The sequence below is a fragment of the Schistocerca piceifrons genome, chromosome 4 (genome assembly GCF_021461385.2).
Source record: "Schistocerca piceifrons isolate TAMUIC-IGC-003096 chromosome 4, iqSchPice1.1, whole genome shotgun sequence".
Lineage (NCBI taxonomy): Eukaryota > Metazoa > Arthropoda > Insecta > Orthoptera > Acrididae > Schistocerca > Schistocerca piceifrons.
The window spans coordinates 359921644-359944498 of record NC_060141.1 but is presented as its reverse complement, the minus strand read 5'-3'; the positions used below and the strand labels follow the sequence as shown (position 1 = coordinate 359944498).

At 39.9% G+C, this 22855-nt stretch overlaps 1 protein-coding gene across 4 annotated transcripts in view; it reads right to left on the bottom strand.

Annotated features, from left to right (window-relative positions):
- LOC124795211 (TP53-binding protein 1-like) overlaps positions 1-22855 on the bottom strand; it is a 288269-nt gene that overhangs the window by 191723 nt on the left and 73691 nt on the right. For all 4 annotated transcript variants that reach the window (XM_047259124.1, XM_047259126.1, XM_047259125.1 and 1 more), the window contains exons 3-6: positions 20284-20410; positions 19884-19987; positions 16110-16285; positions 5440-5577 (exon numbers count right to left, since the gene is read on the bottom strand). In XM_047259124.1, the coding sequence (XP_047115080.1) occupies positions 5440-5577; positions 16110-16285; positions 19884-19987; positions 20284-20410 (545 nt within the window). The remainder of the gene's footprint in view (positions 1-5439; positions 5578-16109; positions 16286-19883; positions 19988-20283; positions 20411-22855) is intronic.

The window sequence follows — 22855 nt, the reverse complement described above, 5'->3', positions numbered from 1 at the left end:
GTGGTTATAATTTAAATTTTTCTACTTGAGAGGAGTCCCAGGAAAAACAATCGACTGTATGGAAAAACAATCGATTGTGTGACACTGAAATTTCATGGAAACATTTTTAAGAACATGTGGAAAAGAAATAATGGATAAATCATTGAAAGAAACACATTTTAATGTCCACATGAGAGGCTAACATTTATTAATTGCGTATCATGTTCATGTTCCAGGTTATAAATATTGCTCAATGTGATGATCATCTGCATCCATGACAACATGGTACAGTGCAGGAGATTGCTCTACTGCTGCCCAAAACAACAGTGGACTGTGAAATGTTCAGCTGTCATGATGCAGTTCATGCGCTGCTTGAAGATCGCACATTGCTTCCAGCACTCTCTGCCATGGCAACAGTAATTTCTTCAACAATTTGGGACACATCTGGCCATTGGCCTCTCCCAGGAGCAATTCCAAATCACTAGTTAATTCAAACTTCTGAATCACGTTCTTCAACCCTGATGTGGAAAGACAACCTCTCCTCATTTCTTTAATGCATCAAAACTTGTAGTCAGCAGCACCACTAATACTGTTGTTTTGATAAAACAGCTTTACCAGTAAAGCCCTGCTCACTTTGTCCAGACCAACCTTTGCACTATAATGCACTACTTGTGTGTCAACCCTACATTAACATACAAGTACTGGTGCCTAATAGCAAGTGATGACACTAACACTGCTAACAATGCAAAGCCTGCAGCATACAGTCTGAACATCACTCCTATTAAGTTGGGTATCCATATGGTAAACAGTTTTCCTCTACACAGGCTCAAGTAGCGAAAGTTTAACTATAACCATACACAGAAAAGCTGTAACTTTAGAAAGCTGTAATGAAATGCAGAAAGATCTGCAGACGGTCAACCCTTGGTGCAGGGATTGTTAGTTGGCCCTAAATATTATAAAAATGTAAATGATTGTTCATAAATACATGCAAAGACCCACTGTTATGTGATGTACATAACTGCAGAATGATCACTAAAAGCTGCCATCTCGATCAAATATGTAGGAGTAATCTTAACGGAGTGCTTTAAAGTGGAGCAGCCACATAAAACTAATCACATGTACGGCAAATGGTAGACTGAGATTCATTGGAAGAAATCTCAAGAAGCTTAGTCGCACCACAGCCGAAGTAGCTAACAAAACCCTTGTTAGACTGATACTTAAATATTGTTCATCGGTACAAGATAGGATTGATGGAGGATACTGAGAAGATCAAAAAGAAGAACAGGGTATTTTATCAGAGATTCAATTAGGAGGTGAAACAGTGACTTGCAGAATATAAATGTAGATGTACATGTAGTAGAAATGCTTGGGAAAGGATTATTGGTGACCACCAACATAGCCAACTGTTAATTCACAAAGCCTTAATGAACACATATAAGTAGAATCCCTGCTGAATACTCTGCCACTTTTGCTGGAGGATGTGCTTTTATGAATATGACAAGTAATGTAATTCATGTGTAATGAAGCACCAATCCACTTCCACATCATTTATCAACACCTCACATCATCGCAATCATCTTGATCACTAGATTGAAACCCCTTTGATTTTAACTGGTGAGGATGTCTGCTGAACCAGTTGTAGATGTGCAGACCCTCAAATACGACCTATGACACTATTTGGCTACAGGCTGGAACATTTGAAAGAGTGAAGCAATCCCCAATGTGACATGTGAATGCCTGCACAGCATCCCATGTTGGCTACTCCGAACATCTTTTGTGAAATGTAAGAAATTAATACTATGTAATGTCTAAAGCAATGTGTAAGCACTATTGTTTTATTGCATTAATTCTCCATTTCCAGATATGTTGATATGAACATTTTTGTTTTTTTCTTGTCATCTCCATAAGTTTGGTCCTTTACTTCATATTCATCCAATATACCAATTTATACAGGCACCTGCTCATATAGACTAACACGCAGCAAGCTAGCTTGTGAGACAGGGAGCTGAACCAGACTCATATCACATCTACACAGCACATTAGCAACCAGGGGTTGGCAGGTTTTCATGCAGTTTCCCACACTTGTAACAGCACATGCAGGCTGGACTCCAAATTCCGCCTCAGAGACTAAGATAACAACCAGTCAAAATATGACATGAGTTCTTAGGCTTCCACAGCTGGTGTCATTTTGGATAAAATAATTTCGGGTATTGGGCAGCGTCGTCGTCGTAAACTACTAAAACACCTAAATTGCTGACATTTCAACCAACTTGCTGCAGGTCTCCTCAGGGTGGTTCACTACTGTGTACTGGTAAATGTCTTATTTCATACACTAACAAAGCAGGAAAAGATAGATTGCTACTTACTGTAAAGATAACACACAAGCTTTTGGATACAGCCTCAGCAGAAAAAGAGAAGCATGCACCATTCATTCACACAAGCAAACACACCTCATAAACGCATGACCGCCAACCCTGGCAGCTTGGGCCAGAAAGCCAGAGTTGGTGGTTGTGTGTGTGTGTGTGTGTGTGTGTGTGAGGTGTTCTTGCTTGGGTGAATGAATGGTGTATATTTCTCTTTTTCTGACAAGGCTGTGGCCAAAAGCTTGTGTGTAAGTGTATTTTATTGTGCCTGTCTGCAACTTAGTGTGTTATCTCTACAGTAAGTAGCAGTCATCTTTTCCTACATTGTTGATATTCCTACCTGGAGTGCCCATCCCTTTACATACTGTCATTCCATTATCTGGTGACTGCCAATGTCATATATCTGAGATATCACTGGACAATTTGAAGAGGCTGTTACGGAGGGAGCAGCCTTATGGAACACTATTGCCTGTTCTACCCTGATGGCTGATTGGAAAGCACTTCTAGTGGGTGGTTGGTAGAAGGTAGCACATTGGTAGGCTGTTTCCTGTGCCAATTTATTAAGTGACTAGTAGGCAATCTCTTGTCAGTGAGTGGAAGGCAGTAGCAAATCATCAGCTTGCATCCAGGGGGTAGTGTTTTCCTGCTAAGTCTACATGGCAATTCCCCCACGGCCGCTGTTCATACTGTTAAACCTTGGGTCAAGTGGTGCTGCTGGATGGTGAACACTGGTCCGCTGGGCCCGAATCGCTGACAGCCAGGACGTAGGTAACTTGTACCCATCCTCTTTGTTCACGTTGTTAGAGCGTTTAATTATTTCAAGAACCTCTCTTATTTTCTGTTGCTTCACTCACAGCCGCCAACCAAGAGCTTGTGAGGTCCTTGAAAATTTATAGGACAGCTAAGTTCCTGGTGGTTTTCTGCTACAACTGACTTGTTGTTCTGTCCCAGTCATATGTAATGTTCATGCTCCGAAATGTCAGTGCTAATGGGTCTCCAGGTTTCACCAACAAAGACTTGCTGCATTCACACCGAAGTTCGTACACATCTACAGTGTAGAGAGCATTCACAAGACCCTTAGTAGACCTCAACAAGTCTCGGATCTTACAGCCACTCTGAAATACAGCTTTGATTACTGTGTGATGCAGTGCCTTGCCTACACAGTCGCTAACGCCTCTCACATAAGTTATGCAAGCAACAGGAGGGGTATCTTCTGTACATTTGTCTGTTTTGCATTTGCTATATCTCATAGTCCATTATATGTCTCTGCTGATGTATCCATTCATACAGAATATTGTTTTGAGTTTGTTCAGTTAATACTGTATGCTGTTGGCATCACTAATCTAGCGAGCTTGGGCTGTCGGCATACGTAGCACAGCATTGTTTTGTGCTGGATGATGGTGCAAATCTGTTCGTGAAGGTCAGTTTCCCATAGACTTTATGCCCTAGTTTGCCCCTAAATGTTCTGTAGACCCCCCACATCCACAAACGGAATCGCTCATTTTTTTCCAATTCTAGCATGAACTTTATGTTCTTATGTAAGCTGTTGAGGTACTCATGAAATCTGTGTAGTCCTGCTTGCACATACGGCCATATGATGAATATGTCTTCCACATACCTCAGCCAGCAGTGTGGGTGCAATGGCCCAGAATCTGCACAGTTTGTTCAAAGGCTGCCACGGATACATCAGCCACCACAAGAGAGCCACTGAAGTAATGAATCTCCCAAACAACATGAACAGGTAGGATAGCTGCAAGTTACCTACAGCCTGGCTGCCAGCATTCCAGCCCAGGGGCCACATGTGTTCATCAGCCAGCAGCAGCTCTTGACCGAGGTTTAACGGTATAAACAGTGGCAATGGGAGAACAGTCATGCAACCTACTGCCTCACTGCAGGAAAACACTACCTCCTGGACACAAGTTGTTGATTTGCTACTGCCTTCCAATCACCAATGAGAGATTGCCAACCAATCATTAACCAGAATGGCACAGACAATGGCCAGCTGATATGTTACCTTCTACCAGTCACCCACTAAGAGTTGCCTTCCAATCACCCACCATAGTGGTAGCACAGGCAACAGTGTTCCATACAGCCACACCCTCCACGATAACCTCTTCAAACTGTTCAATGCAGGTGAAACCCTGACAATTTAGTTGTTTTAGTAGTTTACAATGATGCAGCCCAATACCCAAAATTATTTTATCCAAGTTAAAATACAACCACACAACGAATAAAGTTTACAAAATTCACAGACTGGTGGCACACACTGCTTCCTCCCCTTAGGTTACCTTGACAACTGTGGTATCAGGAAGGGCTTCTGACCATAAAGTTAAATAACAAAACAAAATTTGTCAAATCCTGAAAAGGTGGCCCTGCACTAGATAGGATCATGCTGATGAAAACAAAAGACACATTTTTATGATTGTCCATAAGTAGCCCTGTAACTAAGGTCAAGGGGAAATCCCATAGTGGGACAGCTGAGTACTACTTACAACAATGTGATTCACTTCTATTGTTGTTTCACAGTCGAGGTGATCTGAATCCTTCCCCTGAAACCCAGTGAGCTTAAACTGTATAGGTGGAAACTCTCCATCCAACACATCCTTCTGTCCTATGAGCCTCTAGACCCAGGTCATCACTATTCAGTGACCTGCATAATTTGAAACTGAGTTGACTACGAAACAGTCTTTATATTCAACACATTAATCAAAATGGAACAATTACTAAGTGTGAGTCAAGAATAAAATGCTTGTTAAAAATGTATCACCCATTAAGTATCAATGACTCAATATAAATCATGGATTTAAAATATTTCCTACCATCTGGACTTCCATACATTTGCCAAATACTGAAAAAGCAGATGCCATACTGGATGGGATAAATTCTAGGGACGAGAAGAGACATATTTTTATGCAGGCTAGACTAACAACTGCTTGTCCATAAGCTTTTGAAGAGGACAAGTTATCCATCAACATTTTACAGTTCTTATGTAGAGGACTTACACATCAACCTTAAAACAGAACACTGCGTAAGTTAGTATTAACAAAATACAAGCATAAATATTTCTTTGAAAATATTGGTTCTTTCTTTAACTTACTTCTGTAACGGGTGCAGTGGCAACTGGTTTGTCAGTAGTTTCTGCATCCTCATCATCGGATCCTATAACTACAGTTGTTAAAGACGGTGCTCGTGGATTTAGATCTGGCTCGAACTGAGTTTCTGGAATATCATATTCCTACAAACAAGAAAGTAAAAGGATTAATGAAAAGTCACTATCGTCATTATATTTAGCACGCCATATGAACTGCTTAGGAAGTGTAGTAAGTACATGAAGATAAAGAAAAAAGAGGAGTTGCTTCAAAGTATGGAATGATGTAGTAAGGCAGTGACAAACCGTTTCAAAGTGAAACTCCCTGGCAAATTAAAACTGTGTGCCAGACTGGCACTCAAACCCAGAACACGATGAAAGTAAAGTTGTTAGGAAAGGGTCACGAGCCATCTCAAGTAGCTCAGTTGGTAACCCATGAAAGACAAAGTTCCGGTTTTGAGTCCAGGTCTGGCACAGAGTTTCCATCCACCACGAAGTTTCATGTCAGTACACACTTCGCTGCAGAGCGAAAAGTTCATTCTGGAATATCAAATTGTTGAACAAAAAAAAGAAAAAAAAGAAGAAAACAATTTACTACGAGAAAGCAGACATCACAGCATTATTTATCAGAGCCAAACATTCAGCAAAAGAGAAGAAAGTGTTGGAAAGCAAAGCGCTCACTACTGAGGACATTTGGTCAAGGGAGACACACCTGAAGAGGAATAGGGTGCATGGCAAATTAGGTTCAATATCAACTGGGTACAGAGAGACAAAACTGTAAAGAGAATAAGAAAAAGGTGAGAAAGCTGGTGCTAGAGTAAATAACACAACCAAAGGAAAGCAACAATGTCACCAGAAATTAAAAAATACTGTGACACAAAAAAATAAAGTGAGAATAAATTACCTGGGGGTGGGGGGTGGAGGGGTGGGGGGGGGGAGGAGGAAGACAAGTACTGGAGAGAGATGTACACCCCACGGCAGATGGCAGATGCAGGCAGCTGGGGTATCCATAAGTTTTGAGGAGAGGAAATGGGAAAGAAATACTTAACAACAGAACAGATATCATTACGGTCATAAGGATGGCATCAAGCTAGACGATACTCTGAAACAAGTTTCCACATACTACAAACTGATGATGACACACAGAACATTAAGTCTCTTACATGATGGAAAACCCACCAAGAATGTTCTCTGCAGTAGGCCATTAAAGGAAGGGAGGAAGAATCGAGTATAACATCCTGTTAACAGCAAGGTCATTAGAGGCAGAGCAGAAGCTCAGATTTCAGAAGGATAGTTAAGAAAGTCAGCCATGCCCTTTTCAAAGGAACCATCTGGGCATTTGTTCGGATCAATTTACAGAAACTGGGGAAAATTTAATTTACAGTGGCTGGACACAGATTTTAACTGCTGTCCTCCTGAATGTGTGTCCAGTGTGCCAACCACTGTGCCACCTCACTCAGTAGCAGACCATTAAAATTTACCGGTATAGAACCTCCATCAGCACCCAATCATCTTGGGTGGCACTTAAGCGCCCTCCATGTTGACACAGTGACCTAACACTAATTCTGTGTCAACTGGCAAACATCTTTTGTTATTTCAAGAGGAACCCTCTCTATAGAGGTGAGATGGACTGAACTGTCATAGGCATTGGCAAGACAAGTTTTATTGAAAGTAAGTGGGGGGGGATAGTGGCGGCGGCGATTAAGAGGTGATCTCAGGGGCAGTAGCATTAAGACAATGATATACTTTGTGAGAGAAACAAAATATTTCCACGGTGGTGTGGAGGATGTGATGCTGATAGCAACAAATGTGTTAGTTTAGGGAGAAAGTTGCTGGTAAGGGCTTCATCTCAAGTTAATACAGAAGAGGAAAACAATACCTGTAAGGATGTTGTAGAACAAATGATTGTACACATTACAGATTACGTAAAAAAAGATAAAAGACATATTTGTTTAGGATTTGCAATACAATTAGATAAAAGATTACTGGTTTTCTATTCCAAACACTGATTTTGGGCTCCAAATGTGGAGTACCAATGAAAAATCTCATTAATATTGTACAATATGCTTCAGGCATATGGTTGCTAAGCAAGGTTGTATTGGATGGGAAAGACTCGACATAGTTCAACAGCCGAGTTTGAAGGAAGGATGTAAGAAGGGAGAAAGGGAGACGGGAAGGATGGCAAACTAGATTTTAACATCTTGGTGATGACAATGTTATCAGAGTTGGAGCAAAAGCTTGGATACGACAAAAATAGGGAAGGGAACCAGCAGTTTTCTTACCAGAACAACTGTCCCATCATTTGCCATAATTGATTTAAGGATATAATGGAAAAACTTAAATCAATGAGTCCAGAGTTCTAAGCACAGCACCACTTCACTCAGCAGCCACGATGAAAATTTGCCATGATAACATCACAGATTTAAATAACGCCAAAGTCTTGTTGACAAGCAAAAGCTGAATGAAGTTCAGATCAGTGAGAAAGACATTAATTTGAGAGAAAAGTGTTCCTTTAATTAAAATGTAAAATTACGAGGGCGGTTCAGAAAGTAACCTCCGATTGGTCACAGTGCAGGTTGTGGGGGGAGTAGCGACGCCATCTGTGCGTTCACGCACTCAACAGGTCAGTCGGCATCAAGCCGTGGTCGAGTGAACGTCGTACCTGCACTAGTTTAGTTTTTGTGGCAGTTTGAAATGTGTGCTGCAATAGAAAACCCCACCAAATGTGAAGTGCGTGCTGTCATAAGGTTTTTTACAGCCAAAGGATATTCTGCAGCAGCTATTCATCGTGAGCTTTGTGCCGTGTACGGACCAAGAGTTATGAGTGAAGGAGTTGTCCGTGAATGGGTACGTTTATTTAAAAGTGGACGAGAAAACGTTCATGATGAAGAGAGGAGTGGTAGACCATCATTGGTGACTGACGAACTCGTTCAGACAGTTGATGCAAAAGTTCGTGAAAATCGACGTTTCTCAATGTCGGAGATGTCTACTGGTTTTCCACAGATTTCTAAGACTCTCTTGTACGAGATAGTGACAGCAAGATTGGGTTACCGTAAGTTCTGTGCACGATGGGTGCCCAAAATTCTTACCGACCACCACAAAACTCAAATGGCCTCTGCATTAGACTTTCTGTCACGTTATGAGGACGAAGGAGAACCATTGTTAAACAGAATCGTGACCGGTGACGAAACCTGGATTAAGTACGTGAATCCTGAGACAAAAGAACAATCAAAGATGTGGGCACATTCAAATTCGCCTACCAAACCAAGAAAAGCCTCGCAAGATTTTTCTGCCAGAAAACTGATGGCAACGGTGTTTTGGAATGCCAAAGGGGTGTTGTTGGTTGAATTCATGGAACGCGGTACGACCATTAATCAAGACGTGTACTGTGAAACAATAAAAAAGTTACGACGGGCTATACAGAACAAACGCCGTGGTATGCTGACTTCCGGTATCGTTTTTTTGCACGATAACGCCCGTCCTCACTCTGCTCGCAGAACAACGGCCCTTCTTGAGTCCTTCAAGTGGGACGTTATCAACCATCCACCTTACAGCCCAGACCTGGCGCCAAGTGATTATCACCTCTTCATGCATTTGAAGAAATGGCTCGGGTCACAGCGGTTTGATGACGACGAAGAGCTTAAAGACACGGTCACAGGCTGGCTCCAGGCACAAGCGGGTGATTTTTGTGCAGAAGGAATTTCAAAGCTTGTGAAGAGATACGATAAATGCCTCAATCGCTATGGAGACTATGTAGAAAAATAGTGCAAAGATGTAGTTGTAAGATGTATATATTAAAATATTTTTATTTAACTTGGTGTATTTTTGTAAATCAACCAGAGGTTACTTTCTGAACGGCCCTCATATATGTGTTTATGTGATGAATCATCCAAGAACTTATCATCTTAATTAAAGTCTGTAAATGAATCACTTTCAATCTATCCATTCACTCCGTGACCATGTTAGTTCTGAAATAGTGTGTGATAAAGAAAAGACTGAAATACTGAATTCCATTTCCCAAAATTGATTCACTGAGGGCAACCTTGCCACATTTTCCTCTCTTTTCTTCGTACGATCATTGAAATACAAATATGGAGATAACTGTTCTGAGGTCTCCTACAAAACAAGTACATGGACCTCCCCACAATAGAAGCAACACCTAATGGATATTTACTACTCCCCAATTTCAACGCATATGACCAGAGATTTAAGCAAAGGCATACAATGCGTGTAAAGAATAATGGGAAGAAAAATGACGGCAAAGAGGCTTTCAGTATTATAATGTGCAACCTGTTAGCTCGCTCATGGTTTATTGATTGCACATGTAACAGATAATACCTAAACTCTATGAGAAGGATGTTTTTCTATTATGGAAGCTTCCCCAGTCACATCCACAGTGTAGGGGTTAGAGACTGCACAACCTGCTCATGTTACTCAATGTCAGAACGTGATTTAACTGATACACTGGTGTCCAAAATTAAAACAACCAACCACTATTTCTCCATCTTATGTCTAATTCATTGTATAATCATAGGAACTGTCAACAGATGTCCGGACAATCATGTTCTGCATGAAAAATGGCATTCCGGTCAACTGACGAGCACGTCAACAATAACATCAGGGCAGCTATCAAATGGGGTAGTGTTTGCCGGGTAGTCACACATCCACAATTGCCGACAATTCAGTATGGCACAAAGAAAATGCCTACCACACACTCTGTGGTGGAGGGCCGCAGGAAGAACGAAAGGAGGACAGTCGCAAACTGATGAGGCCCGTTGGCTTAATGTAAATCGTTATGTTGTTTCTCGGACGTGGCAACAATTTGTAGAGACTCAAACAGTATCCCAAAGACCAGGGCAGGTCCGACCACATGTGATATCAGATAGGTCCGTTATTTGGATAAGGACACAATAGTACCGCCTTAGTACTGCACAGCACCTGGCATCTGACATCACAGCAACCAGAGGGCGAGTTGTATCACGACAAACAATGTCCAGAAGGCATTGGCAGAGTGGGCTTCACTGTCGGAGACAGCATGTATGTGTACTTCTGATACATCTTCACAGCAGGGAACATCTATAGTGGAATTGTCAACAGGCCACATGGGCAGTCAAACAGTGGGCCAATGTTCTTTTCACAGACGAGTATTGATTCTCGACAAATTCACATCTGGAGGAATGTGGAACACTATTCTGGGACACAAACCTTATGGAAAGAGACTAATATCAAGGAGGATTGTGGGCAGGGATTATGTTGACCACAAGTAGCACTCTTCAATGAAATTGTATGGGTGAGTCAGCAAGTTTAGTTGCTGTCAGGTATTGTGACAAGATCTTGGGACCTCGTGCGGTTGTTGCGAGGTGGTGTAGCCCAGACTTCCTACTGATGGACAATAATGACTGACCTCATACAGCAAGAGCAGTTGATGTTTCTTCAAAATGGAGGGCACTTTATGTGTGGCGTGGCCTGCTCATTCTCCCGATCTGAATCCCATGGAGCATGTCTGAGGTGCACTAGGCAGAGAGGTTGCATCATGAATGAGACTTTCGCTCTGCAGCAGAGTGTGCGCTGATATGAAACTTACTGGCAGATTAAAACTGTGTGCCGGACCGAGACTCGAACTCGAGACCTTTGCCTTTCGCAGGCAAGTGCTCTACCAACTGAGCTACCCAAGCACAACTAACGCCCCATCCTCACAGCTTTACTTCTGCCAGTACCTCGTCTCCTACCTTCTAAACTTAACAGAAGCTCTCCACTGCAGAGTGAAAGTCTCATTCTGGAAACTTCCCCCAGGTTGTGGCTAAACGATGTCTCCACAATATCCTTTCTTTTAGGAATGGTAGTTCTGCAAGGTTCGCAGGAGAGCTTCTGTTAAGTTTGGAAGGTAGGAGATGAGGTACTGGCAGAACTAAAGCTGTGAGGACGGGGCGTGAGTCGTGCTTGGGTAGCTCAGTTGGGAGAGCACTTGCCCGCGAAAGGCAAAGGTCCCGAGTTCGAGTCTCGGTCCGGCACACAGTTTTAATCTGCCAGGAAGTTTAAGGTTGCATCATGTCAGCATCCATCAACCACTCTCCAAGACTTACAAGCAGCTCTGCAGGAAAAATGGGCATCATTGCCTCAACATGAGCTTGATGACATCATTCACAGCATGCCCCATAATTGTTGGGCCTGTATTCTGCCAGAGGTGGACACAGTACTTACTGAGAACATTAGCCAGTTGTCAGAATGTGTGTGCATATCCGTTAACTCAGAAAAAAACCAAGAACAATTTTGTCTTCAATGACGCTTATTGCAGTTGTTTACGTTCTGTATTCTTTACATAGTTTATACTTTACTATCACCTGTTTACACTGCTTTGTGACAAAATAAACACAACCTTGCAAAATTTCTGTTTGCTGCTTTAATTTTGGACACTAGTGTATATTTTTACATACGAACAGTACAATGAACAATAAATAACTTTGTGCACAAGACTACGTAAAGTGAAACGGTAATTTCCAACTTACGTCAAAACTATTATTTGGTCAGAAAATGCTGAACTTGGAAAAAATCATGGACATTTTAAGAGATTTTAATGTACTCAGATAATTACCAAGTAATACACGTTCTATATGCTATTTTTTTTTTTTTTTTTTTTTAATGAGGGTTTACTGGAAATCCTCCTCAATTTCACGATACTTCCCATCAAAAATAACATATTCCTTTTCAAACATTTTTATTGAATATTATTGCGCTGGGTCAAAGTACTTTCAGCACGACAAGTGAGCTACTCATTTAAAAGCTGCACACACAACGAGATACCACTGGTAGTGTAGATGTAGGCAGCAGTGGCTATCGTGACAGATGGGACCATGTGGTAATGTAAATTGAAAGAAGCTGACTGTAATGTATTCATAACCTCAGCCTCCAACATTTAACAATATGAATATAATTATATTAAAAATGCCAACAATTTAGAAAATGAGGGTACAGGGAATGTCCTAGAAATCATAAAAATACACCACGGTGATACATAAATCCACAATAAATACAATTTAGTAATAATAATAGGGGATCATATTCTGAAACCAGTCATCCAATAAGAGTTTATGGAGATGCATGAAGTTCTATTCAAAGTTACAATGGTATCAATCTTAAGGCAGTGGAGAGGTGGCATTCAGTGGTATCAGACACAGATGCAACGTAGTCACATCGGGATCTCCACAAGCAGTGAAAGCATTAATTAAATTATTCAATTTTGGACAGTTCAGTTTGTAATATATTTATGAGTAACTTCGTGTGTAGAAATATATATGTTGTTTTAGTGATTTGATGACACCGATTATGTGCAGTTTGTGATTGTTTAATAATTTCGAACTGTTTTCAGCATTAGAACCAAGGCTAAATTAAAGTGTGGTGTATACAGAAAAATGAACTCCATTAAGTTTGGTAGAATACCAACTTACGCAAAAAAAAGTCATGCTTGTACACAGTTTGAAAGTTACAACAGGTCAAGGAACCAGAAGACAGACACTGTGCAGTAGATGACAAGAAACAGTGCAATGCAGCTTCAGTGGAAAGTGTCAACAGATACACATAAATCAGTGTCATCAAGGGACAGGTATTAAGGAATAAGAGTAGTCGTGTTTATATTTGCTAAGTACTAGGAACATTAAACATGGCATCCCATAAACAGGGACAGAATAATACAGATAATGTTACACCATGTAGTGGCAGAATTTACATACAAGGCAATATGGTTCACTGAAAGATTTACTGTGAAAAAATTCTGACCACATACACTTCATACAGAGTGAAGTACATATCTTGTAAAATGGCCATGACCATAAAACCAAAGAAATTTAATGTCATATAGGCAATTATCGACACTAATACTTTTCGTGCACCGTTTGCAAATGTATCAGGAAGAGGAAGTAATGATAGTACACGAAGTACCCTTCACCACCCAATGTAATGTGCATTGTGAAGTGTTGATGTAGATGTGCTTACCTAGGGAGTCAGTATCAGACCAGATGTCTTGGGAAAACATTAGATTGTGGAGAAGGGTTGCAAGTGTAAAAGACATATATCAACTGCATGTCCATATATATGTTGTTGTTGTTGTTGCTGTGGTCTTCAGTCTGAAGAATGGTTTGAGGCAGCTCTCCATGCTACTCTACCCCGTGTGAGCTCTTCATCTTCGGGTAACTACTGCAACCTGCACCCTACTGAATCTGCTTACTGTGTTCATCCCTTGGTCTCCATCAAAAATCCCCCCCCCCCCCCACTCCGCACTTCCCTCCAATACTAAACTGGTGATCCCTTGATGTCTCAGAATATGTCTTATCAAAAGACCCCTTCTTTTGGTCAAGTTGTGCTGCACTTCAAAAGATTACAGTCCCTTTTTGTCTAAGCTGTTTATCATCCATGTTTCACTTCCATACATGGCTACACTCAAAAACTTCCAGAAAAGACTTTCTGACACTTAAATCTATGCTCAGTGGTAACAAATTTCTCTTCTTCAGAAATGCTTTTCTTGCCCCTGCCAGTCTACATTTTATATCCTCTTTACTTCACCCATCATCAATTGTTTTGCTGCCCAAATAGCAAAACCCATCTACTACTTCAAGTGTCTTGTTTCCCAATCTAATTACCTTAGCATTGCCTGATTTAATTTGACTACACTCCATTATCCTTGTTTTGCTTTCATTGATGTTCATCTTATATCATCCTTTCAAGAGCCTGTCAATTCCGTTCAACTGCTCTTCCCAGTCCTTCATTGTTTCTGACAGAAGAACAATGTCATCAGCAAATCTCAAAGTTTTAATTTCTTTTCTTGAACTTTAAATCCTACTCCAAATTTTTCTTTTGTTTCCTTTACAGCTTCTTCAATTGAATAATATTGGGGATAGACTACAGCCCTATCTCACTCCCTTCTCAACCACTACTTCCCATTCATGCCCCTCGACCTTTATTACTGTCATCTGGTTTCTGTACAAGTTGTAAAGAGCCTTTCACTCCTGTATTTTACCCCCGCTATCTCATGATTTCAAAGAGAGTATTCAAGTTAACACTGTCAAAAGCTTTCTCTAAGTCTACATATGCTATAAACATAGGTTTGCCTTTCCTTAACCTATCTTCTAAAATATTTTGTAAGGTTAGCATTGGCTAGGGTGTTCCTACCTTTCTCCGGAATCCACACTGATCTACCCCATGGTCAGTTTCTACCATTTTTTCCATTCCTCTGTGACAAATTCTTATTAGTATTTTGCAACCATGACTTATTAAACTAATAGTTCAGTAATTTTCACACCTGCCAGCAACTGCTTTCTTTGTAATTGGAATTATTACATTCTTCTTAAACTCTGAAGGCGTTTCACCTATCTCATACATCTTGCACACCAGATGGAAGAGTTTTGTCATGAATGGCTCTCCCAAGGTCATCAGAAGTTCTGACGGAATAGCGTCTACTCCTGTAGACTTGTTTCGACTTAGATCTTTCAGAGCTCTGTCAAATGCTTCTGTCAGTATCTTACCTCCCATCTTGTCTTCATCTACGTCCGCTTCCCTTTCTATAATACTGCATTCAAGTTTATCTCCCTTGTTTAGAGCCTCTCTAATACTGCTTCCAACTTCCAGCTTTCCCTTCTTTGTTTAGGACTGGTTTCCCATATGAGTTCTTGACATTAATAATGCTGCTTCTCTTTTCCAAAAAGGCCTCTTTAAATTTCCTGTAGGCAGTATCTAGCTTTCCCCTAATGAAATATACTTCTAAATCCTTAGTTTTGTCCTCTGGCCATTCCTGTTTAGCCATTTTGCACTTCCTTTCACTCTCGCTTTTTCGTCTGCTGCCTTCACTATTTCATCTCTCAAAGCTACCAGCTCTTCTTTTAGTGTATTCCTTTCCCCTGTTCTTGTCAATTGTTCCCTAATGCTCCCTCAAACTCTATCCAACCTCCCTGGTTCTCTCAGTTCATTCAGGTCCCATCTCCTTAAATTCCTACCTTTCTGCAGTTTCTTCCATTTTAATCTACAGTTCATAACAAATAAATTGTGGTCATAGTCCAAACCCGGCCATTGAAATATCTTACAATTTAAAACGTTGTTCCCAAATCTCTGTCTTACCATTATATAATCAATCTGAATCCTTCAGGTGCCTCCAGGTCTCTTCCATGCATACAACCTTTTTTCATGATTCTTAAACCAAGTTTTAGTGATAAGTTACACTCTGCGCAAAACTCTACCAGGCAGCTTCCTCTTCCATTCCTTACGCCCTGTCCATATTCACCTTCTACTTTTCTTTCTCTTCCTTTTTCTACTATCAAATTCCAGTCCCGCATGCCTATTAAATTTTCGTCTTCCGTAACTATTCAAATAATTCCTTTTATCTCATCACACATTTCTTCAATCTCTTCATCATCTGCGGAGCTAGTACAACTGTGGTAGGTGTGAGCTTTGTGTCTATCTTCGCTACAATAATGTGTTCACTATGCTGTTTGTAGTAGCTTATCTGCATTCCTATATTTTTATTCATTATTAAACCTACTTCTGCATTACCCTTATTTGAATTTGTATTTATCACCCTATATGTATACACAGAAAACAAATCAAGGATTTCTTTATTTTAGCGTGCCAATGGGTACAAATTTCTATATTAACGTGTACTACATCAACTGAAGACTTGTTTTTTCATGACTTACAGGAGATGGTGAGTAATGTAAATGAATTGATTCTTCTGTTCCCCCAGTAAGATCAAGTTCTTCTGAACGGTTCATAGAGGATGACACTGGTAGATCTTGTGCCTCCTGTGATTTTGGGCATTCAAATACAATCTCTATACTGTGTCGTGCCCTCTTTGGGAGATTTCCGTCAGCATCTGAAAAAGCATCCTTTCAGCATCATTCATTTCAAACTATGAAATAACACCGGTAGAAAACAAAAGTATGTAAATGTAATGGCCCTAACAGAAAATAAAAATAACTTCACACAAATATGTCTGCCTTTCTAATACTACAATTGAAAATTACTAATCTATACAGGTATGCACATGTACATGATTTATTGCAATATGTATTTCATTTGTAGAATGGAGAGAGTATTGTTACCTCTAATCTGAAGCATACCTTGAATCTGTACTCTCCAGTGAGAAATTATATTACATTACAATGTTGTACCTAAGGCAAGAATGAATCAAGTGACACAGTTTGCATCACATGCTAACTGCTGCTTGTGCTGTTATTTCAGAATCTCACAATATCTTTGCTACTTGTAATGTGCACAAAAACATGTTGGCTCACTGTCACACTTACAGCATATTGAAAAGGCTCATTTCAAAACTGCCATTTAATGTCTTTGGAAGTGTCGTTTAACGTCTCACTAAAATGTTAAAAAGAGAGAAATAAAACTCAGCAAGCAAAATAGACTGGAAAAATTCATTACACAACATCAGTAATTTTGATATAAGGAGTCTCTAACACGGAAATATTTAATGTAACATTGTTTAGATGACATTTAAAAATATAAATGTTGACACTATTCCTGGAGATACATTTCACTTGTTTTGGGCTGCAATAACCTTTTTTTTAATGAACTGTCAGCACCAAACTTTAGCTGCAATTTAATGAAGGCACCAGTAAACATGTAACTTCTCAAACCAAATAATATTGGAACTATTTGTCCAAGATCAGCTGACTATCTTTTATGCCAAAGTATAGCCCAATTTCTGCAATAGCTTACAAATATTTTAAGCAAATATTCACCACTGCCAATTACTTTTCTCAGTAAACAATCATGGATGAATACAGAAAGTTGAGTTTTCAAAAATTAATGCTTGAGAAATCCATACTGAATGCTAGTACATGTTCTTCAGTCTCAATAAAATCTTCCTTAATTTTACAAGAAACTGACATCAGTAAGAAAGATCTTTAGTTCAGAGGGACCAGAAGGGCCTTTTCCAAATTATAAGAAATACTCCATTGTTCCAACAATAAACTATAGCTAAAATTAGTGCAAATTCTTCCACAAAGATGAACTGGAATGTAAAGAATGACCTATCATGTTGTGTGGCCTTTCATGCTATCAACTGATTTCTGTTGTTTTTTGATTACGCAATCAGTTGTTTCTATATCTCTCACCACTGCATCTGCACAATGATCAGAAGCAGGACCAATGCAGTGATGTCCATCAGTAAAGTAATTTTGAAAGATTGAACACAATAAATAAATATGTCAGGATTCTTCCTCATCTCCATGGCCATAATACCTGACGTGTGCCTGATCTGAAAACTTTGATATGTAGACTGAATTTATAATTGGCCACAAGTCCTTAACGTTTCTGGACAATGTAGGATGTAATACAAGGGTCACTCCGAAAGAAATGCACACTATTTTTGTAAAAATACAGTTTTCATTCTGCATGTGTGAAAGTTTTACAGTGTGTAGATACATCCTTCCCGCTTGTTTTCAAACTTAGTTCAACCTGTTCCTGTGAGTGGCGCTGTCACAGCATGTCTTCAAGATGGCTGCTACACTTGACATTAGTCAGAAACAACGTGCTGTCATAGAATTCCTGTGCTGTGAAAATGAGACACTGGGAAACATCCACAAGAGGTTGAAAAAGATGGAGATGCTGCTGTCGATCACAGTACAGTTAGTTGGTGGGCAAGCAGGTTATGTGATGAAAGCGGGCACAGCAATATTGAGGATTGTCCTCGCAGCGGCAAGCCTCGTACTGCACACACTCCAGACAATGTGCAGAGAGTTAACGAACTGGTGACTGCTGACAGACACATCACAGTGAACGAATTGTCACGCTACATTGGGATAGGGGAAGGAAGTGTTTGCAGAATACTGAAAGTGTTGGTGTTAAAAAAGGTTTGTGCCCGGTGGGTTCCCAGGATGTTAACAGTGGCTTACAAAGAAACAAGAAAAACGGTATGCAGCGAACTTTTGGAACAGTACGAGAATGGTGGAGATGAATTTCTTGGAAGAATTGTGACAGTTGATGAAACATGGCTCCATCATTTTTCACCAGAGGCGAAGAGGCAATCAATGGAGTGGCATCATGCAAATTCACCCAAGAAAAACAAATTCAAAATCACACCTTCTGCTGGAAAAGTTATGGCTACGGTGTTTTTCGATTCCAAAGGACTCTTGCTTGTGGACATCATGCCAAGTGGAACCACCATAAATTCTGATGCATATGTGACAACACTGAAGAAACTTCAAGCTCAACTGAGTCATGTCCGACCACATCGGCAAAAGCAGGATATTTTGCTGTTGCACGAAAATGCACGGCCACATATCAGTCAAAAAACCATGGAAGCGATCACAAAACTCGGATGGACAACAGTGAAACACCCGCCTTACATTTCTGACCTGGCTCCATGTGACTATCATCTCTTTGGGAAACTGAAAGAGTCTCTTCGTGGGACAAGGTTTGTAGATGATGACTCCCTTGTGCATGCTGCCAAACAGTGACTCCTACAAGTTGGTCCAGAATTTTACCATGCGGGTATACAGGCGCTGGTTCCAAGAGGGCGTAAAGCAGTTGAGAGGGATGGAAATTATGTGGAGAAATGAAAATATTGTTCCTAAAGGATGTATCTACACACTGTAAAACTTTCAAACATGTATGATAAAAGATGGATTTAAAAAAAAATAGTGTGCATTTCTTTTGGAGTAACCCTCGTACATCACTTTCAAATTCAATGTCTGCTTTTTGAGTAGCTGTCCCTACACTTCTTTCAACTCTGCCACACACAGCCCACAGGTGTCACCGGATGCGGATATCGAGGGGCATGTAGTTAGAACACCGCTCTCCCAGCTGTATGTCAGTTTACGAGACCGGAGCCACTACTTCTCAGTCAAGTAGCTCCTCAGTTTGCCTCACAAGGGCTGAGTGCACCTCACGTGCCAACAGCACTCAGCAGACTGGATGGTCACCCATCCAAGTGCTGGCACAGCCCAGCAGCACTTAACTTCAGTAATCTGACGGGAACCAGTGTTACCACAGCAGCAAGGCCGCTGGCGCATCTTAGACTTACACCTGACGAATCTCAAGATTTGGTACAATTTATTGTTTCATAACTACAACACTCTGGCAGTTTAAGTACTTTATAATGTTTTAACAACATGAAATAAATATTCTGCTTCTCAGGAGGCACTGAGTGGCAGGCAGGCACAATGAAAAAAAGAATGCTAGATAATATCAGCCACCGGACTAAGTCTTTTCTCAGCTATCGGACTAAGTATTTTGTCAGATGTAGGGGGGAAAAAAGGGAGGAAAAAATAACAAACCCTCAGACAAGAAACAATCCATCCATTTTATATAGTTGTTACTCTATCCCAGATCATCTGTTGTTATAATGTTTTAATGGAGATAGGTTAAAACAATACCAAATATATATACTGCATACTTATTGTAAGATTACTGGAAATCTGAGACACTCAAGAGCGGAACATGAATTATCTCACCTGAACTTTTCTTCATTTCTGTGCAGTCATCATCTGATTCCATATGCTGTCGCTTAGATGCACGTCCCTCTCCTACCAAATCTGCCGTGTTATCCACTTCCATTCTGTTAAAAATAAAAAATAAACGATACAAACATGTTATCCAACAAAATATTATCTCTAAAATGTGAACCAGGGTAAATGTATCACCTCAACAGTTACAAGCACAAGTACAAGCACAAAAAGAAAGCATACAAAATTATGGAATAAATGTGTGTATGTAATTTTTCTTTCAGGTTCTAATTTGTTATTCGGTAACTATGTATTGATTTATTATAACTGTGATCAAAAAAATTCATTCCTAGAAACGTAATAAAGCAATACAAACATTTCTGCTCCTAAGCATCTGCTGAATACTCACTTTTCATCTTTAGTACATTCTTCAGTAACTTCTGTAGGTACAGTATTCCCTATGCTGCACGGAATGATGCCAGGGCTTGGTGGTTCTGAAGCAAACATATCCTCCTGGGAGCATGGAGAAACTTCACCTGTACATTCAGTACACAATGATTACTGTAGCATTACTTAGAACTTCCCTGTGTTTTGACTTTTAACCAAAATTGCCAGAATAAAAACTATAAAACATTACAAATCTCAATTACAAACAATTGTACCTGACCTTGTATGGTGTAGCCAACAGCTGCCAATGTCGGCCTCCGAGTATGTATGATATAAAATAGAGGGCAATATTATGGAAATGGAAGAGGATGTAGATGAAGATGAAATGGGAGATATGATACTGCGTAAAGAGTTTGACAGAGCACTGAAAGATCTAAGTCGAAACAAGGTCCCGGGAGTATACAACATTCCATTAGAACTACTGACAGCCTTGGGAGAGCTAGTCCTGACAAATCTCTACCATCTGGTGATCAAAATGTATGAGACAGGCAAAATACCCTCAGACTTCAAGAAGAATATAATAATTCCAATCCCAAAGAAAGCAGGTGTTGACAGATGTGAAAATTACCAAACTATCAGTTTAATAAGTCACAGCTCCAAAATACTAACATGAATTCTTTACAGAGGAATGGAAAAAATAGTAGAAGCCAACCTCGTGGAAGATCAGTTTGGATTCCATAGAAATGTTGGAACACGTGAGACAATACTGACCCTACGGCTTATCTTAGAAGCTAGATTAAGAAAAGGCAAACCTACGTTTCTCGCATTTGCAGACTTAGAGAAAGCTTTTGACAATGTTGACTGGAATACTCTCTTTCAAATTCTGAAGGTGGCGGGGGTAAAATACAGGGAGCGAAAGGCTATTTACAATTTGTACAGAAACAAGATGGCAGTTATAAGAGTCGAGGGACATGAAAGAGAAGCAGTGGTTGGGAAGGGAGTGAGACAGGGGTGTAGCCTCTCCCCGATGTTATTCAATCTGTATATTGAGCAAGCAGTGAAGGAAACAAAAGAAAAATTTGGAGTAGGTATTAAAATCCATGGAGAAGAAATAATAACTTTGAGGTTCGCCGATAACATTGTAATTCTGTCAGAGACAGCAAAGGACTTGGAAGAGCAGTTGAATGGAATGGATAGTGTCTTGAAAGGAGGATATAAGATGAACATCAACAAAAGGAAAACGAGGATAATGGAATGTAGTCAAATTAACTCAGGTGATGCTGAGGGAATTAGATTAGGAAATGAAGCACTTAAAAGTAGTAAAGGAGTTTTGCTATTTGGGGGGCAAAATAACTGATGATGGTCGAAGTAGAGAGAATATAAAATGTAGACTGGCAATGGCAAGGAAAGCGTTTCTGAAGAAGAGGAATTTGTTAACGTCGAGTATAGATTTAAGTGTCAGGAAGTCGTTTCTGAAAGTGGAGCCAGTGAGGACTCTGCAGACTGGCACCAAAACTTGAGCAAGCTGAGTTATAAAGTGGTTAGAAAAGTTTATAATACCTATGTGTTATTAGTGCAATTTTCACAGATACTGGACTGCGAACACCTTCAGGGATGCAACATGTACTCCTCCTCCCTTCATTTTGTGTGGGAGTTGGGGAATAGTGGAGTGGAAGGGGGGCAGGCGATGCATGTGCCAGAGGTAATAACATGAATACGATATAGGTCACTTCTGTAGAGATGATACTGCAGTTGCCATAATTCCTTAACTAATTAGTTGCATGTTCAACAGATCATTTACTTTTTTTTTTTATCAAACTGATATGGAAAAAGACAATTTACACTGTCTTTATACATGGTTGTCTTAACAGTAATGGAAGTACATATTTTTCAGTCCTACTTGGACAAAAATTAGTTTTTTATGTTACCAGTTTTTATACAAAAATTTGTCCAGAGAACAAAAGGATTTATCCCAAAGAAATGACTCTTAGATTAAATTTAAAATTTGCTTAGCTGCCTGTCATGCATTTTATATTATTGGGCAAATTTTCAAACAATTTTGTTGCTACATATTAAACTCCTTTCTGAGCCACTAACAGCTTTAATAACGGATAATGAAGTTAACTTTTTCCTCTTGTGTTGTAGTACGGACAACGCCATCGCCCTCAAACTGTGATGGATTATTTATGACGAATTTCATTAGCAAATATGTCTATTGGGATGGTGCAGTTAAATGCTTAACTGCATGAAGAGGTATCTACAAGATGACTGTGGATGAGTACCACATTTTATTCTTACTGCCCAATTTTGTGCTCTAAATACTTTCCTCATAAGTGACGATTTATCCCAGCAAATTATTCCATAAGATATTCTGAAGGGGAAGTACAATATCCATCCCAGGAGGTTTTATGTTTGTTTCCAAGACTAGCAATTATATGAGGAGCAAAAGTAGTTGAACTTAACTGTCTGAGAAACTACTCAAGTTTTCATCAATATGTTCACCCAAAAATTACAGACTCCTACATCAATTGTTAGTATGACTATTTGTCATACAGAACTGAATCTAGTGTGTTTCTTCAAAATTTAGGGAGAGT